The 21,600-nt window shown below is 46.9% G+C and overlaps 1 protein-coding gene and 1 long non-coding RNA gene across 4 annotated transcripts; one reads left to right on the forward strand and one right to left on the reverse strand.

The window, feature by feature from the left end:
- The first annotated feature begins 2,839 nt into the window (after positions 1-2,839).
- LOC120406130 lies at positions 2,840-21,135 on the forward strand. 3 transcript variants are annotated; one of them, XR_005599109.1, is made up of 7 exons: positions 2,840-2,926; positions 4,773-4,918; positions 5,094-5,178; positions 10,419-10,542; positions 10,678-10,740; positions 17,098-17,154; positions 19,715-21,135. It is a non-coding gene; the product is annotated as an uncharacterized LOC120406130 (long non-coding RNA). The 3 variants fall into 3 exon arrangements; XR_005599105.1 differs by having other exon boundaries at positions 10,419-10,524; XR_005599108.1 differs by lacking the exon at positions 2,840-2,926 and adding an exon at positions 2,979-3,106 and having other exon boundaries at positions 10,419-10,524.
- On the reverse strand, positions 17,188-21,500 carry CDKN1B (cyclin dependent kinase inhibitor 1B). Its single transcript, XM_039540450.1, has 3 exons — positions 20,586-21,500; positions 19,875-20,005; positions 17,188-18,427 (listed from the first exon to the last, which is right to left on the reverse strand). Exons 1-2 carry the CDS (start codon positions 21,205-21,207, stop codon positions 19,884-19,886), a joined length of 744 nt encoding a protein of 247 aa, XP_039396384.1. The 5' UTR covers positions 21,208-21,500; the 3' UTR covers positions 17,188-18,427; positions 19,875-19,883.
- Positions 21,501-21,600: the final 100 nt, after the last annotated feature.

A 21,600-nucleotide genomic window follows, 5' to 3' on the forward strand; every position in this document is an offset into this window, starting at 1 on the left:
GTGGAAGCACGCTCGGTGCCTTCCCCCTGCCACGGCCCCAGTCTAGGTTGTTTGGGCCCTAGCCCTTTCTTCTGGGCTGGCCTGGGCCTTGGGAGCTCCATGAGGGCACTCCTTTTTCAGGTGTCCCGACTCCACAGACCCAACAAGCTGGGAGCCCCCCTGTTACCTTCACGGGGGAGCCTTGTCTGGGTGAGGCCTCTCTGCCCCAACCCAGTAGGGGCACACCCTTCTCCAGTGTCCCCGTCGCCCACAGGCGAAACAGTCTTTAGGCCCTGGCACTGGCCTCCAGCCCAAGGTGCCTGGCCCCCGTTGAGGTCCATGTGCCCGCCCCCGCAGCAGCTGTGCCTATTGCTCGGCGAGCCGGGCCACACAGGCTCTCCAATAATAGTCCATCTTTGTCATTTTCTCCACCGTTTTATCTCTCAAGTCTCAAAGTCCAGGCAATAGTCCCATAGTCCTTGCCCTGGCCCCTTGTATCAGGGGCGGACCGCTATGCCCGCATTCTCCACCACGTGTAACGGGTTGGACTCACCCCCACGGCGCCTCCTGCTGGTGACTCCGGGAATTAGCTCTGTCCAGCGCTGGAGCGCCCTCTGCAGGCCGGTGATCCACCTGTCTTCAGGCCCCCATGTCCCTCCCTGGACCCGGTGCCCTTTTACATGGGGTGCTGCCCCTAGCAGTAACCCCTTTCTCTTAGGGTCTCCCCTCCCCAGGGAACCCCCACCTTCTATCCCCACCTTGCCTCAGTATTGTCTACTGTCAGTCATTGTCTAGCCCCACACTCTGGGGCAGACTGCAGTATCAGCCTACTCATCACAGGCAAAGAGGCTTGGACCTGCTGCCTTGGCCTACCCCTGGGCTGCCCTCTGCAACCCCCAGTACCTGTTAGCCCTCTGCTAGGCCACAGCCTGGGGCTTTCCAGGCTGGAGCTCCCCAGCTCCTCAGCCTTTCCCCAGCCCTGCTTCACTCAGGTACCCGGTGTAGCTCCCTGCAGCTAGGCCCTTCTCTCTCTGAAGGCAGAGAGAGACTGTCTGGGTGTCTGGCCTCCAGCCTTTTATAGGGGCCAGCTGTGGCCTGATTGGGGTGTGGCCCAGCTGCAGCCACTTCCCCAATCAGCCCAGCTTTTAGAGCCACAGCTCTCAAGCCCTGCCAGGCCGCTTTTAAACCCCTCAGGGCTGGAGCAGGGGTTCACCCTGCTACAGAGTCCTGTTTTTCAATTATGAAGATATGGTCACCTGAATCGTAAGCTACTGGGAAAATATAGTTATACTCTGAAAAATGACTCTATAAAGAGAATGACATTTTTGTACTCCGTGTTTATTGCCTCTCAAGGATTTCCATATCAAATATGCCTCATTCACTGGAAAAATGTGTACTTATTTTTATTCTATAAAGGTTCTTATACTGCCTTCATCACTGTAGCATCTGAGTGTCTTCCAGTAGCGCATTAAGAGATGTGACTAATATCTGCCACATGTGGTTTGTTCTCTCTCATCCTCTCCCCAGGGGAGAACTGTGTGCAAAGTTGGTTTTTTTGTTTTGTTTTTTTGTTTTGGGAGAGTTTTGTTTTGGGTTTTCTTTTACTTTACACACTGTATGTGTTTATATTAGAGAAAGCAAGGTCAAAGATGTGGACCTTGCACTTGGAGCAGAAGGTGCTGAGACTTATGGAAACTCCTGTGGGAGTTCATTCCACATTCTCAGACCAGCCCCCAAGAAAGCTCTATCTACCGCACAGAGGAGATTTAGCCTTATTGTAGAATATTCCACTGGCAGGGGTGCTGGAACAATTTGAATAGTGAGGGTGCTGAGAACCATTGACCCAAACTGTAAACCCTGTAAGTGATGGAAACCATTTCAAGCTGGGGGTGCTGCCGCACCCCCTGTACTCTTAGTTCCAGCACCTATGTCCCCTAGGCCTTATGAGCAGGGCTGTTAACCACGGTCTTCATCACGCTTTAGGCAATCTTTTAGATATGCTAGGCCCAAGCCACTGAGTGCCTTGAAGACAAGAGCCAAGACCTTGAATTTATTTGGCTCAATTTTCCTAATTCCAGACCGGCAAACACACACTGAGGTCTGAAACACAAGCTGGGTTCTTTCCTACTCATCACCAGTAATAGAGAGACTCTGCAGGCCAAATTATACCTCCAGTAACAACTGTGCAACCTTTTGTCTCTCAATTATGTCCTCGGTGACAGCTGTGTAAACTCAGTGTCATCAGTGGGTTTGCATAGGTGTAATTGTTTGGGGTTTAGTAAACAGTTGTGCTGATGATACCCAAGATAATGACAGAACCAAAGAACTTCCTCACAACCGAGCCTGGGCACTGACAAGCTCAAGAATCCACACCTTGCTAGGGCTGTCAGGTTCTTTCTCCTACAGAAGCCTAGAGCAGCTGCTACTGCAGGCTTGAGAATCCTGTCTCTGTTCTCTCATCTCAGCTGATCAGTAAGTAGTGCACATCATTGGGAAGGCAGCATAGCTAATAGGCTTTGGGAAGGTACAGGCAGAGACAAGGCAACAGAAAGGATCAGGCAGCATAGGGTCATGTTGAAATGTGAACATCCAATCATCCCAGTGCAATGCCTGTTTTATAAATCTAAATCTTAGCATGATGCAAAATGCTAACTCGAGCTTTCCTGTCAGTGTCATCCATTCCAGTATTAGTCCTGGCTCCAATCGATCTGTTAACAGTGACCCTTTTTTTTTAGTGTTGGCTAAAATATATTTTAGCCAGGTTTTTTATTGTGATTGCATTTACATAGACATTGCAGTCAAGGGTGTTCGTCTAAATGTCTTAACCGTTCAATAGCTGAGGGAAGGGCATTGTGCAAGTCCACGAGGGAACCAGGCAGCCCTTGCTGATGGATGCAATCTGCAAGTCTTTCATCTACCTCTTCTAATTGACCACAGTGGCAAAAGGGTGAGTCACAAAGGCCCCACTGTTGCACTACATCTGATCATTCTACATTTGAAGCAAGTGAGCTTTGCCCACAGATGACCTGGAAGGTAAAACTAAGGGGGCTGGACTGTTAGATCTGTCGTGAGATAGTCATTGGCTACGTGTGAAGCTTGTTCTTGCCACCTAGTACACCATCTGGAGGTAACATCAAGGTTCTTTAAAGGAACTATCCAAACGGTGGTAGATCAGTGGATTGGGCATATCTTTTAAACAGGGGTAGATGTGACATGTCTTGCATCTTAAGTAACAGATTCTGCAAGGCAACTTGTCACCTGATGTCAGAAGGGGTAACGCTGGACAGGACCAGCAGCCAGGCCTAGTTGGTTGGTCTCATGGTACCAGTTGTTGTGCACATAGTTTCATTCAGCTGACTGTCCATTAGTCCTGTGTGAGAGGAGCTGAGCCACATCAAAGAGCAATCTTGTGCTACAGAATAGCAAATGGCAAACCCAGAGCTTCTTAGTGTCTGCACGTAGGCTCCCCACACTGCTTAATTTGTAAAGAGGTGCCGGGGCTCAAGCAATTTTTTTAGATTCATAATTCATGCAGCAAGCCCAGAGATGCCGGGACTATGAACTGCCAAGCCTAAAGGTGCCAGGGCTCAGGCCCAGCAAGCTCTGGCACAAATTAAGCACTGGCTCCCCAGGTTGAACTAGCTAGTCTACAGATCAGGTTGTTTCTAGTCTTTATTTTCAGAGAGGTCTTGACAAGGTGTTCCTTGAATCTCATTGTGCGGTCCAGTGTCACACCTGAACACACAGGCTTTGGGTCATGGTCCACCCTGCAGCCACTCAGGAAGATGTATCTGTTGGCCTTTGTGTGGTTTAGATGGAAATAGCTGGAAAGTTACTCTTTTGCACTTGGTTAAAGTCTCCATCTTTTACACTGGTGGGTCACCTCTCTCATATCTTCATTCATGACTCCTTCTAGGTGACTGAAATCCTGGTCCTGCACTGCCAGACAGATGTCATCTGCCTAGATAAAACATCTGGCATTAGTGCAGGGAAGCTCATTTGTATAGCAGTTGAAAAATGTCAGTCCTAGAATGAGCCCTAAGGTAGAGACCATTGTTTTGGGAACTCCAGAAGCTTGTTTTTTGTCCAAGTGAAACTTGGAACTGGCAGCCTCTCAGCAGCAGCTCCACAGCCATGATAACCCATTGTGATAGGACCAATGCCAATTTTGGTAGTAGGCCTGTATGCCAGGTCATGCCATAGGTAGCTGTAAGATCTACTCTGCATGCCTTCTGCAGTTAATTTGGCAAAACTAATGAAGCACTATCTTAGATAAAGGCTAAAAAAAAAAAAGTCATGGGGCAGAAAATGTAGATCCAACCTTCAACTAGCAGTTCCATCAAAAATAAAATCATTAGCAAATATTTTTAATTTTTTCCCCTAGAGATCTTGGGTCTGAGTCTCTGTTGCCCTAATGCTCCTATATGTCACTCTGGCAGCAAAAAAAGCAAGGCAGGAATAGCCGCTGAGGGAAACCTATGATGTAAAGAGGTTCTCTAACCATTAGAGAGCTGCCAGAATAGTTTTAGGAGACAGACAGACAGACACACACAGCCACCACCATTATATAGGGGTGTGCCAGCAGCTGGACGGAAAGGCCCAAGTGTGGTGCTCAAGGCCACTTTTGCACCAAGGGTGGGAATGGAGGAAGTCAGAATCCAGGGCTTTTCCATCTATTTAGACCCATGCAGGGTAGTCCTCCTGCAAAAAAAGAGGAAGTAAAAGCAATCTAGATCAGGAGATGCCTGTTTCATGTCTGTTTTGGCCAAACTATTTGCAAATGTTATATTCAGAGATTTCAGATTCCAAGTGGCAGCAGGATCGTCTGATGCTAGTCCAGTCAAGTCTTCAGAGCTGACAGAGGCCACCAACTCATTTCTCACAGGCCACTAAACAGCTGTCAGATGGTGTAGGTGCAGCTGTCGTGCAAGGACATAGGGTGAGTGAGGCTGCAAAGGTCAGAGGAGTCACACGGTGTACATTGGAAGGTGGAGCCCTGGACTGCAGGGTCAGAGAGTGACCTGCAAGCTGCAGCTTACAACAGGGTTTGATTGCTGTGTTATGTAATGTTGGAATAAAAATAAATTGCTAAACACAAGCTCTATTTGTTTTAGTGCAAAGAACAACACAGATGGCAACAGCTTTCAACCTGGACTGGCAACCTAGGGATTAAAGGCACCACATGCCAGTAACAATCCTGTGAGTCACCCAATTCCACCCTTTTATAAACACCAAAGCTATTTTTCCTTTACATATGTGCAAATAGGGACATTTTTACTAACACACTTTATATTTAGCATTTTTCTAACATCAAAATATAAACAGTTGGTCACCTACCACGGTGATTGCTGAGAGAGATGGAAACTGTCTGCCATATAATTCTTCTGTAATAGCAGAGAGAGGGAACTAAACTTCACCAAACCAAGAAGGCTAGTTGGTTAAACCTTCCCGAGCGTAGAATGATAGGGGTAACACAACTGGACAGTGGGGAAAAGAACAGAAGAGAATAAAAGGCAGCTGAAAACAATTGCTGCCTTATCCTCCCATCACTGATAAGCCTCCAATTCTCTCCCATGCTTCAGTGCTCAAGTCCCCCTCAACTCATCTCCTAGAAAAAACGCCATTTTAAAAAAGCTAAGTATTCCCACTACACTAGGCATTGTTACTAATTTGGTAGCTAGCAGATGCCATAGGGCTAGATATTCCCTTAACATTCAAACAAAATGTCAGATGTAGCTTCTTACATTTCCTCAGGAGACTTGTATGGACCAGCAGTGAATTCAGAAAATAGCTGAATGGAAAGAAAGACCGTGTCTAAAGCCAGAGTCACAAGGCAGAAGTGTGCAGGAGAATAAAATTATAGCAGCTCCACTAGTTTAGCCAGTAGAGGTCTCTCTTCTACTAATCCACTAATAAAAAATGATAATAAAAAAAGTTTTCCCTTTTGAAAGCACTCCCAAAACAGAATAAAATAAATAAGTGAGTGAGCCTATCGGCTCAGCTGTGAACTGTTCAGCACTTTAGTCCACAAAGTGCAAACTACTGGATAATAATGTTACAACACTAACCCCAGACTTTTCATCCCGCAGGAAAGGCCAACACAGACCCCAAAACAATGCATATGTCTGCCACCAAGGAAAAAGGAGAATAAGGGGTATTGCTGAAACTGCTCCCAGCAGGGATATGATCCATTTGCTTGAAGAGCTCTTTAGTTCATGCAAGGGTAGTTCAGGGGATTGGTAATGTGATATGGAGCCTTTCTTGTATAAGTCACTGGTTTAAATCTGGATAATCAGCAGTGCCTGAAAGCCTTTACAACTTAATGGCTATTCTGTTGGTCTATGTGAAATGAATTGTTGGTCTTGATCCATCTTTTAATGGGGTCTACATCACAAAAAAATATGAAAACTCAAAGCAGCTGGAACCCTTGTTGGCAGTCTCAGAAAAGAGGCCAAGGTTGGAAGGGTATGAAGGTAACTCTCCTCGTCTACTAATCTACTACTGCCAGCATATTGGGAGGGCAGCATATGGAAGTCTGTGCTGGCACTGCCCGTGCTGCATCTGTCCCATGGACGGAGGACTTCAAATAATAAGGAGAGTCAATCAGGATTTCCTATCAACATTAAATGTACATTAAAGGTAATCGGTAAATATGTTTTTTTTAAAAATCCAATAGTTAGGTGCTAAATGCCTCAGGTAACTAGGAGGGGAGGGACATTCAGGACATGATCAATGTAACACATAATTTGTAATCTCCATATCTGAGATTACACAATCATTATAGATCTGCAACTCATGCTCCAGGTGACAACACACTCACCATGGAACCCTGTTGTAGACTGAAGCCGGTCGCTGAACCTGATCCAATGTCAACAGGCAATGCTTGATCCAATAGGAATTTTTCCATTGACTTCAGTGGGCATTGGATCAGACCCAAAGACCGTCTGCTCTGAGAGGTGCTGTAGACTTTCATATTCCAACATGAGTTTCCTCATCCCAGAATCCAGTGGAGTCCATGACCTCCTTTTTAGGTCCAAGCAGATGTGCAAGGCAGTATATCCCTTTGGTAAGAAGCAAAAGCTTATGTAGCCTGGGTGATTTAGCCAGACCTTTTAAAGCCAAGAGGAACTTCTGGTCAGCCTGAGTCCTGGGCAGTTGAGTTCAGAAAGGTTACCAGATAGGTCAATTCTCCAGGGTCTGGTGCAGCATGGGATAGCAGTGAGATGCCTTCTTGGACCGATGTACTTACATCAGTGTAAGTAGTCGTCCACACTGATGTGGTAGCAATTTAACTCCACTAGTCAACAGCTGCACCCCTAAAAAAGGGAGTTACAGCTGTTGATTTAACTTAGGATGCATCAGTTGGAGAAAAATGTGTGTGAAAACCTACTCCTGCCAAAAGGAAATTTATATTAATGCAACCCTTGTGTACAGACCAGGACTAAAAGAGTTAAAGGTGTCCTATGGAGGAGAATAGGCCAAGATCCTCGAAGGTATTTAGGTACCTAACTCCCATTAATTTAAATGGGAATTGGGTCCCTAAATACCACTGAGGATCTGGGCCCAAGAGCCTGGCTTTGTGGCCTGTTATTTTGCTTCATGATATATGGTGAAGAAACCCTGACAGATATTTTGTCCAGGTTTTTTGTCTCATTGTCACCCTATGCTCCCCACAGTCTGTTATAGCCACATGTTGCCTCTCTTCATACACTTAGACCAGGGGTCAGCAACCTATGGCACGCATGCCAAAGACAGCACGCGAGCTGAGTCCCGGCAGGCAGCAGCGTGCCATTAAAAATCCTGCCCAGCCCCGCCCGCTCTTCTCCATCCTCTGCTCCCCCTCCCCCGTGGGGGCAGGGGGCAGAAGCATAGGCGTGTGCATGGGGTGTGCCCAGGCCCACCCTAATGCAGGGGTGGGCAAATGGCCCCACTCTCCCAGTGCGGCAAGCCGCGGGATCCGCGCTCCCGGGCCGGAGCGCCAGGCCGAGCACAGCAAGCCACCGGCCCCTCCCCAGCCTTCCCCCCTCTGGAGCCAGGCTGCTGCGTGCGCAGTGCTCTGAGGGCCGGGGCTGCCCGCTCCCGTGGGGCAGTGTTTGGCTCCACGGGGAGGCAGACATGCTCCCTGCTCATTCAGAGCCATGCCACTGCGCACGCAGCACTCTGAGGGGAGGAGCTGCCCGCTCCCACGGGGCAGCGTGTCTGGCTCTGCGCAGAGCAGAACATGCTGCTAGGAGCCTCCTGATAAGGGGTCCGGGTCTGGGGGGGTTGGATAAGGGGTGGGGGCAGTCAGGGGACAGGGAGCAGGGTGGGTTGGATAGGGGGTGGGATCCCGCGCGGGGTGGTTGGGGCAGGAGTCTCTGGAGGGGGCAGTCAGGGAGCAGGGGGGGTTGGATGGGGCATGGGAGTCCTGGGGTCTGTCAGGGGGCAGGGAGTGGATAGGGGTCAGGGCAGTCAGGGAGCAGGGGGTTGGATGGGTCGGGAGTTCTGGGGGTCCTCTCAGGAGGTGGAGAGCAGTTGGATAGGCATGGGCGTCCCGGGGGTCTGTGTGGGAGCAGGGGTGTGGATAAGGATCGGGGCAGTCAGGGGACAAGAAGCAGGGAGGCTTAGATAGGGGGTGGGGTCCTGCGGGGCAGTTAGGGGCAGGGGTCCCAGGAGGGGGTAGTCAGGGGACAAGGAGCAGCGGGGTTGGGGATTCTGAGGGGGGCAGTCAGGGGGCGGGAAGTAGGAGGGAGTGGATGGGGGCAGGGTGGGGGCAGGGTTAGGGCATGGCAGGGGCGGGGCTAGGGCAGGGCTCCCTGGGTGCACACCCTAATGAAATGTGCTGCACACGCCTATGGGCAGAAGCTTGGTCCTGCCAGCTCCCCTGCCTCTTCGCCTAGTGTGCTGGGTTCCTGCCCCTCCTTTGCCTCTCCATCCCTCCCTCCCTGCCAGCCGATTAGCTGATGGCCCTTGCAACGGAGGGGCTCGGGAAGGAACAGAGTCAGCGTGCTCACTGCTCCCAGTGGAGGCAGAGAAGAAGCGGGGGCAGGGCCGTGGGGAAGGGGTGGGGAGGAATAGGGGTATATCCCCTTCAGCCCACTGCCCTGACCCCCCCGCACACACACACAGCCCTCTGTCCTGAGCCCTGCAGACCCCCCAGGCCGGAGCCCTGAGCCCTGTGCCCCACACACCCCCAGGTCCCTGCCCTGAGCCCTGTAACCCCCTCATATACACCCAGCCCTCTGCTTGACTCCTTCACACCCCCACCACGACCCCAGCCCTGACTCTGGCACCCCCACACATACTCAGCCCCCCCACACCCTATGCACCCCCCACATCCTGACTCTTGTACCCCCCACATCCCCACCCTCACCCTGAGCACCAAACGGGAGCTCCTGCACCACCACCACCCACATTCCCACCTGCACCCCTCGCATCAAATGGGAGCTGCCCAGGTAAGTGCCCCCACACCCAAACCTCCTGCCCCAACCCTGAGCCCCCTCCCTCATTCTAGTTCCTGGCCAGACCCTTCACCCCCAGCCCTGTGCTCAGTGCACTCCCACCCTCAGCTCAGTGCAGAGAGAAGAAGAGAATGGGCCAGAACCAGGGAGAAAGTAGGTACCCATTGAATGTGGGCAGGGCCGGGACCCCAGACTGGCAGCAGGCTGAGCGGGTCCGGCAGCTGGGATCCCGGCTGGCAGGAGCCGGTGGATGGAACCCCTGAGCGGCAGTGGGCTGAGCCACTTAGCCCATTGTTGGTCTGGGGTCCCGACCACCAGCCCTGCACAGCCCACTGCTAGTCTGGGGTCCCGGTTGCCGGCCCTGCACAGCCCGCTGCCGGTCTGGGGTTCTGGCTGCCGGACCCTTGCCAGCCGGGGTCCCGGCCGCAGGCCCCGCTCAGCCCACTGCCGGCCTAGGTGAACAGAACCCCAGACCAGCAGTGGGCTGAGCAGGCCGGCGGCATAAGATCAACGTTTTAATTTAATTTTAAATGAAGCTTCTTAAACATTTTGAAATACAACACTAGTTTAGTTATATAATATATAGACTTATAGAGAGAGACCTAAAAAACATTAAAATGTATTACCAGCACACGAAACCTTAAATTAAAGTGAATAAATGAAGACTTGGCACACCACTTCTGAAAGGTTGCCGACCCCTGACTTAGACTGTAAACTCTTTATGTATGTACAGTCACTGTTTGGAGCCTTTAGGCACTACTGTAATAAATAAAAGGCTTCTTATCTACCCTGGAAGACTCTATGATCCAGATCCTCAAAGACATTAGGCACCTGACTCCCACTGAAATCAATGGGAGTTAGTGCCTAAATGTCAGATCTGGAGCAATGTGATTTAGGAAACCTCTTGCTAGATATCATCAGGTTACTTTTCACTTGTTTGCAACTTTTCTGTCATCTTTGCTGGACAATTAATTTTCCCTCTTCCTTTTGTTTCCCCAGGAAGCCAGAATTTTAAGGATGAGACTGCTAGGTCTCATTGTGAGAGGCAGAGATATCCAGACATCTCTCTACTTATGTGCAGCTGTAGCCAAGGAACAGTTAGACGGTAATGAGGCATGATTAGGTGGGATAGCACTTCATAGTATATAAACAGATGTATTTTTCACCTGTAATTTATTTGTTTGTGTAACTTTAGTAACTTTTAGTGTTTCCTTTAGTAACTTTTATATTGGTAACCCAACTTTATTTTTTCTTTCAGATAGAGGCAGAGGAAATCCTACTGAAACAGCAATCTGAAGAATGTGTACTTACTTATTGAGAGGTATTTATAGAAATTAGCTTAGTAATTTTAGTGGAGAGTATATTCCCTCCTTCCCACCAGAGCAGAATAAGGTAGCAACATTTTTTCACTTTTATCCCACTTTAATTTATTTCTGTTTAGATTTTAAAATAATTTGGGGTTATGTGAAGAGACTTAAGTCAAGTGTCAGAGGGGTAGCCGTGTTAGTCTGGATCTGTAAAAGCAGCAAAGAGTCCTGTGGAACCTTATAGACTAATAGACGTATTGGAGCATGAGCTTTCGTGGGTGAGTGGTACCATGCATCTGACGAAGTGGGTATTCACCTACGAAAGCTCATGCTCCAATACATCTATTAGTCTATAAGGTGCCACAGGCCTCTTTGCTGTTTTTTCAGACTTAAGTCAGTTAGGCAAAAAATAAGGAAAATTTTGAAATGAATGATGGGAGGCAGGATGCAAGCTGGGAAGTGGGAAGAAAATCAAGGAGGCGGATTTGGCAGTGGGAGAAATGTGGTGGAAAAAAGTCCATGATTAAATGGCTGCCAGCGTGTGTGCTGATAACACACATTTTTAAGTGGCTATTAGTACTTTTTTTTCCCCAATCATATTTGTGCAAATATGATCTAGTGAAATTGTCAGATTGATGCACAAGTCAATTAGGGTTGTCAACGTTTGTACAAAAATCAAATACCCTAGCCCCGCCCCTTCACCGAGGTCCCACCCCCAGCTCACTACATTCCCCCTCTCTCAGTGGCTTGCTCTCCTCCACCCTTGCTCACTTTCACTGACCTGGCGCAGGTGGTTGGGGTGCGAGAGGGGGTGAGGGCTCCAGCTGGGAGTGTGGGCTCTGGATGAGGGGTTTGGGGTGCAGAAGGGGGCTCCAGGCTGGAGTATGGGAGGGGGCTGCAGGTTGAGGCAGGGGATTATGGGTTCAGGAGGGGTGAGGGCTCTGGGGTGGGGCTAGGGAATAGGGGTTTGGGGTGCAGGAGGGGGCTCCAGGCTGGGGCACAGGCTTACCTCAGGTGCCTCCCTGCCTGTCCTGGCATCATCCTGCACCCCAGAAACAGCCACCAAGTCCATGTCCTAGGCAGGGGGACCAGGAGGCTCCATGCATTGCTCTCGCTCACAGGCACTGCCCCCCACCACCACCATCTAGGTGCATGGGTGGGGGCAGCAGGCAGAACCCCATTCCCGCCACCTAGGAGCTGAACCTGCTGGCCACTTTCAGGGGTGCAGCATGGAGCCAGGACAGGGAGGGATTAGCCTGCCTTAGTCCCGCAGCACCACCAACCAGACTTTTAATAGCCCAGTTGGCGATGCTAATTGGAGCTGCCAGGATCCCTCTTTGACCAGGTGTTCCACTCAAAAACTGGACACCTGGTCACCCTCAAGTTAATTCTGGTTAAGAAACCCATCATGTGCCTACTTTTCTGGCTGGGGTGAGGAAACTGATAATAAAATCTTCTTGCCCCCTGCAGAACCTTTATCCCAAACTCTGGGATAAGACATGGCAAAACACTGCTGCGAGAGCTAGAGCAGAGTTAGAATGCATTACAGAAGTGGGTATACTTCTCATACAGAGAGGGGAAAACAACCTCCTGAAATAAAGTAAAGGAAATAAAGGGGGGAATTTAAAATTAGTAAAGATGCAAATAGGGATCTACAAAGTGAACCTTTGTGGATTTGCTTGACTGGTTCATGTGGTATCCATCGTGTGTGATTCTTCAGTATGTAAGACTTTGCTGTCTCTATTCAAGGATCTGAAAGCACTTTACAAACAATGTAAACTTCACAGTGCATTTCCGAGGGAGGGTATTTTAGCCATTTTCCAAACACTGAGGCACAGAGGGTTGAAGTGACTTGTCCAAGGTTAAACAGTAAATGTGAAATTGAAGAACCCAGATCTCCTGCCTTTTAGTCCTGTGCTTAAACCACTAGACCATGCTGCTTCTCTCTAAAACAGGTTTTGTCAAGATTAAAAAAAGAAATCCTGAGGGCAGAAAAGTACACACACAAAGAAACTTTGCTACAGAGAAAACTGCTAGACTGCTTCTTCCTTCCACCCCCTCTCCCTTCTCTGGAGACTCCCATTTAAACAAAAACAGAGGGAGACAAATCTTTGCCTCCTAGTTATGGGTTTTGCTTTGCGTTCCAATGTGACATTGTAAAATCTCACTTCTTCATTTTTTTAAAACTATCCCTTCATTTAATTGATCAGTGTAGGAGTCCTGCTTATCCCCCCTCCCCAAAAGCAGGAGGGGGGGGGGGAAAGGAGGCTCCCAGCCATCCTCAGAAGGACCCTGCTGGTGAAACGTTATCACCATAAGACTCCCTCCTGTCCTATGTATATTGATTTTGCCGGAGGTTGCTAAACTGCTTCCCTGACACATTGTGCAACACCGCATTCGCCGAATTCTTGGCTGTTTGTTTAGCACCCCCTCGTCCTCACTCTGCCGCAGCAGTGGAAACGGGAGTGGGGGAAGGGGAGGATGATATTGCATCAGGCTGAATGGGGAGTGATCTCCGGAGTTTGAGATTCAAACCAAGCCAGAGGCTTTTTAATATATATATATATATATATATCGATCTCTCTCTCACACACACACACACAGAGCATGGCTGCTCCCTCCCACTACCCCCACAAGGGTTATTTAGCGCAGGGAGCTGCTGGTCATCATGGCATCCCGGGGAAGACAGCGAGGCAAGGTTGCCTCCAGCCAGCTAGAGGGGAAAACACCGCCGAACTAATAAGAAAGCAGCAGCCAGAATTCGAACTGCCGCGACAGGCCAATCAGGGAGGGTATGTAAATGAGCCCCGCTCTAGCCGGTGCAGAGCCACTGCCTCTGGGGCGGGCTGTGGAGCCGCTGGCGGCCGCAGCCCGGCTCCCACGAGTCCACCTTAAATCTCCCCAATGGCCGCAGCGCCGATGGGCTGTTTCCCCCAGCACAGGCTCATTGGGCTCAGCCGACGCCAATCCAGTTTACAACAACAAGCACAGCCAGCAGGGGGAAAAAGAAAGAGAGAGAATAACCCACCTCTCCCTCCCCCCGCCGCCAAGCGTTCCCTCCTAACGCAACTACAGCGCGATCTGGATTTCAAAAGAAAAACACACACACACAACTTTACAAAGGTGCCTCCCTTGAGTCGCCTCCCCAGATCAACCCGCTGATTTTAGAGGCGGGGGGGAGTGGAGGAGTGAGGGGGGTAACTTGAAACAACGCCATGATTGTTGCAACAACACTTTTCGAGCTGGGGGGCAGGAGGGGGGTGAGGGGGGACATATTACAATGATGCAATCCTGCCTTCGTGTTTTCTGTGTGTTTGCGATTTGCATTTCCCTGCCGGTGCATGGAGGGAAGGGTTGTTTTTTTTCTGTTTTTCCAAAGGGAGGAAGGTTACTGAGAGGGGAAGATGAATTGTGAGATCACTTTTGAGTGTGTTTTAGTCGTTCCCCCTACCCACACCCCCTTTGGGGGGAACGTGATCAAGGAGAGAGGGTGCTGCTAACCCACGGAACGGCCCGAAGCATTGCAGATCGGTGCTGAGTTGTTTTTGGAAGACGGTGGGTTTGTTTTTAGAGAGGTCTGGGAGACTCTAGGACTCCACAATTTTCGAGCTATTTTTTTAATTTGATTTTTGAAGCTAGGGTGTGGTGACTGGTCCCAGGTGAAAATGATCGCTCGATAAGTATTCGGTGTAAAGGGCCCCTCCTGCAACGCAAAGCTCTAAACACCGCTTGCCTTTTTGCGGTGCGATATAAAACATATTTTTTTAAATCCTGCACGCCCATCTCGCAAAGTAATCCTGCATCCCGGTGCACCCCGCTCTGCACCCATGGGAAGATGCCATCCTCGCCCCTCTCCTTGCTTAGGACCGGGCAATTACTCTACTGGGTCGGGGTATCCGGGCTACGGATCCTACGCTATGTACCCCCAAACAGATCCCCACGTGAGCCTGACCCACCTCTGCTTCCCTCCCTTCCCACTCGTTTCAAGCTTTTTTTTTTAGGCGGGCCGAGGTTTCGCTCGCGCTATCCCCTGGGTTAGGCTGAGACAGGGAGGAGCCGCTGCCTGTTTATTTCCCATCCATGACCACTTTTGTTCATAGCAAACTCCCTGTTGGTGCTCTTCACCTTAGGGCTTTTCTTATCAACTCGGCGTGCGGAGACCTTTTGAACCCCTAAAATTTTGGAGGCGAAAGCAGGTTAGGCCATCAGGCGGCTGGCTGCCATCCAAAGGCTTGCGGGGAGCGGGATTTGAAACCGATCCCTAGCCGTCAGACGAGGAAAAGCACGGTGGAAACAAACAGTGGCCACTCCCTTTCCCCAGACCTGAGACAGTCGCAGTCCTCGGGTGGCATCTGCCTTGATCAAGTACATACGTAGCCGGGGAGTGCGTGCCCTGATTCAGAAGTCGGGGTTTCTTTCAGGCTGGTCGTTCAGCGTTCCGAGTTGCTGTCCTTGGGGAGAAACGGTTTGGTTTTCCTCGCCTGCCTTTAATTACAGGGATAGTGCACACCCTGTGCGCCTGGAGTGTATTTTAAGCCAAGCTAAGGCAGCAAGAGAGGGAAAACCCAGGCATGGTGAAAATAAATAACAGGACATTGCTTAATAGGGGATTTCAGCAAGTGAATTAGACTCTTTAAGTAGGTGCTTCTGCCCCGCTAGAAATTTCACTCGCTGAGATTTAAGGCTTTTTTGTCGCGCATATACGATTTTCAGGGGGCATGGATGTATGCTCAGCTAGATGTTGGAAAAAATGGTTGTGCTAACACTGTCAATAGCTGATCAACTTGAACAGGCCCAGGCATGCAGCCTTGGCAAATATAGTGTGAACAATAAAACTTTACACTGCTATAGGGATTTCCCTGTAAGGAGCTGGCAATGCTTACATAGTGCCTCTCCCCCAGCGCTGAGAGGAAGGTAAGGGGAAACTGAGGCACAGACCTGCTCAAGATATCTGGGAAAGCTCAGAAAAAAACAACCCCCTGAAGAGATGTGAGGTTTTGCTAACTAGTGCTGACTCCATCCCTGGCAATGTAAAGTTTGAAAGAGCAATTGTGAAAGAACAACTGATGACATATTTCTAATTACCTTTATTTTTAAATGGTCTTAGATCTACTTCTAAAAGCCTCAGTTTACCTTCCTCTTTACAGTAGATGATCTGCATGCAAGTTGTCTTGTGTTTAATGCTCTTTTCCTGTGGTAATGCAACCTCTTTGGTTTTGTGTCAAAAAGGTTAATAGGAGATAGCAGCCTTACCTGCATTTTACCTGTTGACATAGGTTTGTGCTCCTTTCCACAGGAAACTGGCTCTTCATAGGAGTTTGTAATGATGCAGCTTAAAATCAGATGGCAAACATTATCCCTATATGAAACCACTTCTGTTTAGGTCCTAACTTGCCCTATACTGCACATGATTCTATATTAGAGAGAGTAGCCTTAGTAGTGTGACATAGTGAGGGTGCTTTGGACAGAGGTGGCATTACTACTCGGAGACCCTGATACCACAAACAACCCCCACCATTATTCACGTGCTTAACTGTAAGCAGGAAAGTAGGCCCAATGGTTTCAGTGAGACTACTCAGGTGAGTGATGTTGAGTACTTTTACAAGTGTGTGCAAGATCAGGGCCCTAGCCATAGATCATAGAATATTTCCTGTTAACTCTGTATGGAACAAAAACTGATGTGTTTGCTCTACAAACATGGAGATAATTTAGAAGCACAAACATACTAAAAGCAAACCCAATTGTGTACTTACTACAGTCAATGTAATTATTAGGGTTTTTTTATATGTGCAGAATCCTTTGATTCTGTTGATTCACTTATTTTGTGTGGACAAAGGAAATGGACATGTTTGGTAAGATGCTGTTAATATAAGAGTGTTTTCAGACACAGTTGTATCAGAACTTGAAAATTCTTTAAAATGGGGGTAGGAGAGTAGAGCTGACAGATTCCAGTCATAGATTGTTGAGGGATTTAAGGCCCAGATCCTCAAAGGTATTTAGGCTCCTAATCTTTATTGATTTCAGTGCAAGTTAGGAGCCTAAATACCTTTAAGGATTTGGGCCATAAGAGCAGCTTGGTCTGATGTACAGTTGGCCAAATCTTGTGCCATCTGATGGCAAGATATGGTCCAGTATTTGAGTATGTAATGACCCAATGTTATTTGGATTAAGATTTCAAAAGTATAGTTTTTAAACAAAAGTGTGACTCAAGATTCCCCCGTTGAATCAAGAGGTTGAGGGCCTTTGCTCCCAGTTAACCTGAGATAATGCCTATTACTGGTAGAAGTAACAGTAAGTTATGACACATGGCCTGAGGAATGTATATATTTATAATGCTGTACCTTTATTCCTTACTTTTCCCTGTACTTTAGGCAAACAGAGGGAAACCTGCTGTACTACTTGAAGTAATCTACTTCCTCTTGGGCCAGGTAAAGAATGAAATTGAAACACACAGCAGAGAACTCATTTCATATATATGGCAGTTTTCTTTATTGATTGCTTGATGTGAAACAATATCAATTGGCAATTTTTTCTCACGCATTACAAAAAAAATATTAAACTTGGCTCAGTCTGCAATCCTTTCAGCACAGCCATATTAATTAACAGAAAAAGAAAGAAAAAAAAAACAGAAACAGACAAAAAAAACCCTAAAAGTCTACCAAATAGAGCATTTACAAATGCACAAAACATGCCACTTTGGCTTTATGGGGAAAAAATATCTTCTAGATTAAAAAAATCTTTTAACATAAATAAGTTAGTATAATTTCTCAGTGTCTTTACAGAGTTATGTACACAGGTACACTTCAAACTTTTATGTTTTTATTTTTACATACAGATACACAGGCAGTGTAGAAATACTGTTTAAAGATGTAGTGTCCCTTTTCACTCACTCATGAACATCAGTAATCAACAATATTCTGTTTTGGAATATGAACTCTCCAGATTCATTTTAAAATATCCAGCCAATGTTATGGGTAATAGTTAGAATCAATGGAACTACTCTAAAATTATTTAGGTTTATCCTAAGAGATTTAAGAAGTTGCAGGACATAAAAATCCTTTTGCTGCTACATAACGGAAACAGAGCTCCCACCTCATAAGCTTAATGTAATAAGTAGAAATTCACAAGCAGTCTGTAACAGTCTGCTGTAGCCAGTGTTAGCATTATGGTATATTTAAAAAAAAAAAAAAGACATTGTAGACCCCACTTAAAGAGACAATACATCTTTAAATTTTTTTTTTAAAAGAAAACCTCTACACTGCTTCTCTTCATAAATTTCCCTGCTTGCTAGATTGTGAAAGCAAGTTTCAATTGGTCACCCTTTTCCATCCCCACTCTCTCCCCCCCAAAAAAGGTTTATGTGCTACATAAGGTAAAAACTATATACACAGGTAGTACAATGAAGCAAATAAGGAAAAACCTAATTGCACAATGCTACATCCAATGCTTTTAGAGGCAGGTCTTTTAAGAGTGCCTAAAATTTTAGTGTTATTGTTTATTTTTTTGTTTTTTTCAGTGCTTGTACAGGATCTCCATCCCATGGAGAATCAACGATATGTATTTTAATTTATTTATATATATATATATATATATATATATATATATATATATATATATATATATATATAAAAAACTTTACATCTTCCTCCCTTCATCAACCACCAAGGCATCCGATGAACAAGGAAATGCATATTCTTAACTCTGTAATGAAAATAAAAAGGGAAGGTATTAGAAGTGCCAAAAGAAATGCGATTGCTTTGCTCTACTAGAGATCATGAGACACAAGTCACTAAATTGATCATTGGCATTCTTTGCCCTAATTGTTGGGGATGGAGCGATTTTAAATTGGGTGTGGTGCCAACAAAACTTTTGACCAGTAATCAATAGTATATGGGCAGAAGAGGGTCATATTCCTTTAAAAACAAGGGAAACTCACCTCCACCCTTATGGAGGGCTGCTGATCCACACACAGCTTTTTTAAATCCAGCAGGCTTACACAGAGTTGAGACCAAGTGAACATGTTTCCAGAGCTTCCCATATTTCACTTTTGTAAAGTAGTATAAATGCTGTGTTATTAAGCTGTTTTGCAACAAGTCTCATGGCTGACCCAGAGTCACATATTTAAGATTAATGCAAGATTCGTTTGCAACTGATCTTCTATCTTTCTAAACTCAAACGTATTTTGGGTTGCAATAATAAAAATAAACAGCCCAGGGAACCCTCCTCTACTCCACTCCTTTTATTTTTTGTCTGCCAACACCATTAGTTTCCCCTTCAAACACCCAAATAAACAGACAGTAGTAGTACAATTTGCATACACATGCATGCTGACGTGTTCATGGATTGTTTACCCCAGCAGAGCTAATTTGTTTTAACTTCTGCTTTACAGCTTTAATCTGTTCTGCACAATCGCAAATCATGTTTGGAAACACTTTCCTTTAATCCCCACTACTTTGAAACCATCTGTAAATGTAGGACCCCCCAGCGCTTACATTTAAAAAAAAAAAACCAACCTCTCGTTAAGGCAGAGTGCTGACTGTAAATTCCGATTTGTGTGATCGTACAAAAATAAATATAACAAAAAGAATAGTTCTGATATAAGTAAAATGCTCAGCTTCTTGATTTACAGTCCTTGTTTACTTATATGTCTCACGATTAAAGTTTGCTGGTATGTGCAAAGACAATGGGAAAAGCCATTAATACTCATCTGAAAGTTTAAAACGGTTTAGAAAGAATGTATCTGAAACTCATTCCTTCTACCAGCATGGTACCAATACAATTGGTAAGAGGATCCTCCTTACTTGAGCGACCAAAATCTTAAACCAGAACGAAGGTATTGTCTATTAATGGCACAGTAAAAACTCCCTCATTTACACTCCCTCTCCCCTAGCCCCCAAAGTTTAGCATAGTCTTCCTAAAGCATGTTAACAAGATGTATTTAATCTGTAGACTTCTATTTTAAAGCCCTTTTGAAATTCTGTTTTTCAGGCATATTAAAAAAAGACCAAGTCTACAAAGTTTATCAGAGAAACCAATATCATAGATACTGGAATGGCCTCAGAGTGGACCTTTCCCTCGTCCTTCAATGCTTTACTCAGTTACACTGGATTAAAAAAAACAACAACCCACCATTGTAATGGGAACCCACCTAAACAGTTTACGTTTGACGTCTTCTTGGGCTGGATTTCTTGGGTGTTTGCTCCACTGAACTGGCACTCGGGGATTCTTCTGAAACCTCTTCTTCTGTTGTGTTGGCTCTTTTAGGTTGAGGAGAAGAATCTGGGGGGAGGGGACATTGAAAGAAACAAAAAGAAAAGTGAAAACTTGATATTAAATATATTTGCTGCCAGATGTTTGCGCTGCATGGGATAACGGGGGACTGGAGGACCCTGAATATTTATGACCCTCAGGGTCAACTATCGAAGGAAATGAAAGAGATGGGGAGGAGCGGGTTTTTTTGGTTAAATAAAGATACAAGTTTCTTGTTTTGTCCAAAATATCCTTCTACACTTTGCTTCATATGTGTTATGAAACTTGTACTATTTAAAAAAGTCAAAAGGATGCAGAGTTCACATACCGATTACTACAGTTGCGGGGAGCGGAAGGTGGTGTTAGTTTGTAAGGGCATTTGGTTGCAAATGATCCATGGGCTCCAGAAGCCAATTTAACTTAAGATTCCCAGGAGTACAGACAGTCCTGGGTTTTTAAACTAAGAGGGGTATATGTGAAAACGCTGCCTGCCAGTAAACCAGTAGAACAGTTTATACAGGACATGAGCGTGAGGTGTACAGCGCTAACTACCACAGACAAGGATACAGTACAGAAAGCAAAAAGCTTTTGTTTTATAAGAGTACGTTACCATCCGTCGTTGGTCGTTTTCTTTGCCCAGTGCACTGGTCTGCTAAGTCCGTTTGATTTTCAGATACATCAGTTTTTTGCTCTACAGAGTGAGTGTCCTCTGAGATTCCCTGAGAACCGACTACAATCACCGTTGGGCAGTTTCCATTTACATCCAAACTCTCATGGGTGGCAGATTTGCAAGCGACTTTGGGGGGCCTCGGGGGTCTGAAGTAGAAGTCGGGCGAGCTCCCTTGCTCCACGGCTTGCCACTCTAACCTGCCGGCCAGGGGCTTGTGATTCTGGAAATCAAAATTCCACTTCCTTTGACATGCCTCTTCCATCTCCTTGCGGTGCTTCTTTAAGTCCCTGTTTAACTCTTCGTGATTCACGGGCCCAAAGAGGTTCCTGCAAGCAGAAGGCTTGGGATACTCCGACTGCCGGGCTTCCATCCGCTCCAGGGTCGGGCTCCCATTCGAAATACGCACGTTTGACATTTCCCCCCACCCTCTTTCTTCTGGCGGCGGTGGCTGTTTTTCTCTTTCGCTACGTGCAAATATTTTCTTCCTTGCCTCTTCTTTTCTTTTCTTTTTTTTACACTCGATCTCGGCTCCACGAGAAGAGACAACAACAAACACTTGCATAAGACACAGGGCGGGGGGAGAGAACCCCTGATATTCACCAGAAAGCCTGGGGCAGACCAAGTGGACACTGGGGAGAGCGGAGGATGGGGAAAAGCCAAGCCCCCTTTTGCAAGCCCGGTTCCAGGCTGCTGCGAAGCCCGCGGCTCCCCCGATCCAAACTGCGCTCGCAAACCTCGCCGATGTCAAAGCTGCCGTGTAGTAAAAAAAAAAAAAAAAAAAAAAAGACGACGGAAAAAACAAGAAAAGACGAGCCCTTTTCTCGGTTGCCCAATATGGCGATTGAAGGGAGGCTGACGAAGAAGAAAATGATTGACATTACAAGTCTATTTAAACAGCGGAGGCGATCCATTGGTTAATGCGCCGGGCGCCGCCCCATCTGTGCGCCTCACCTCT

Source organism: Mauremys reevesii, linkage group 1 (assembly GCF_016161935.1).
Source record: "Mauremys reevesii isolate NIE-2019 linkage group 1, ASM1616193v1, whole genome shotgun sequence".
Taxonomy (NCBI): domain Eukaryota; kingdom Metazoa; phylum Chordata; order Testudines; family Geoemydidae; genus Mauremys; species Mauremys reevesii.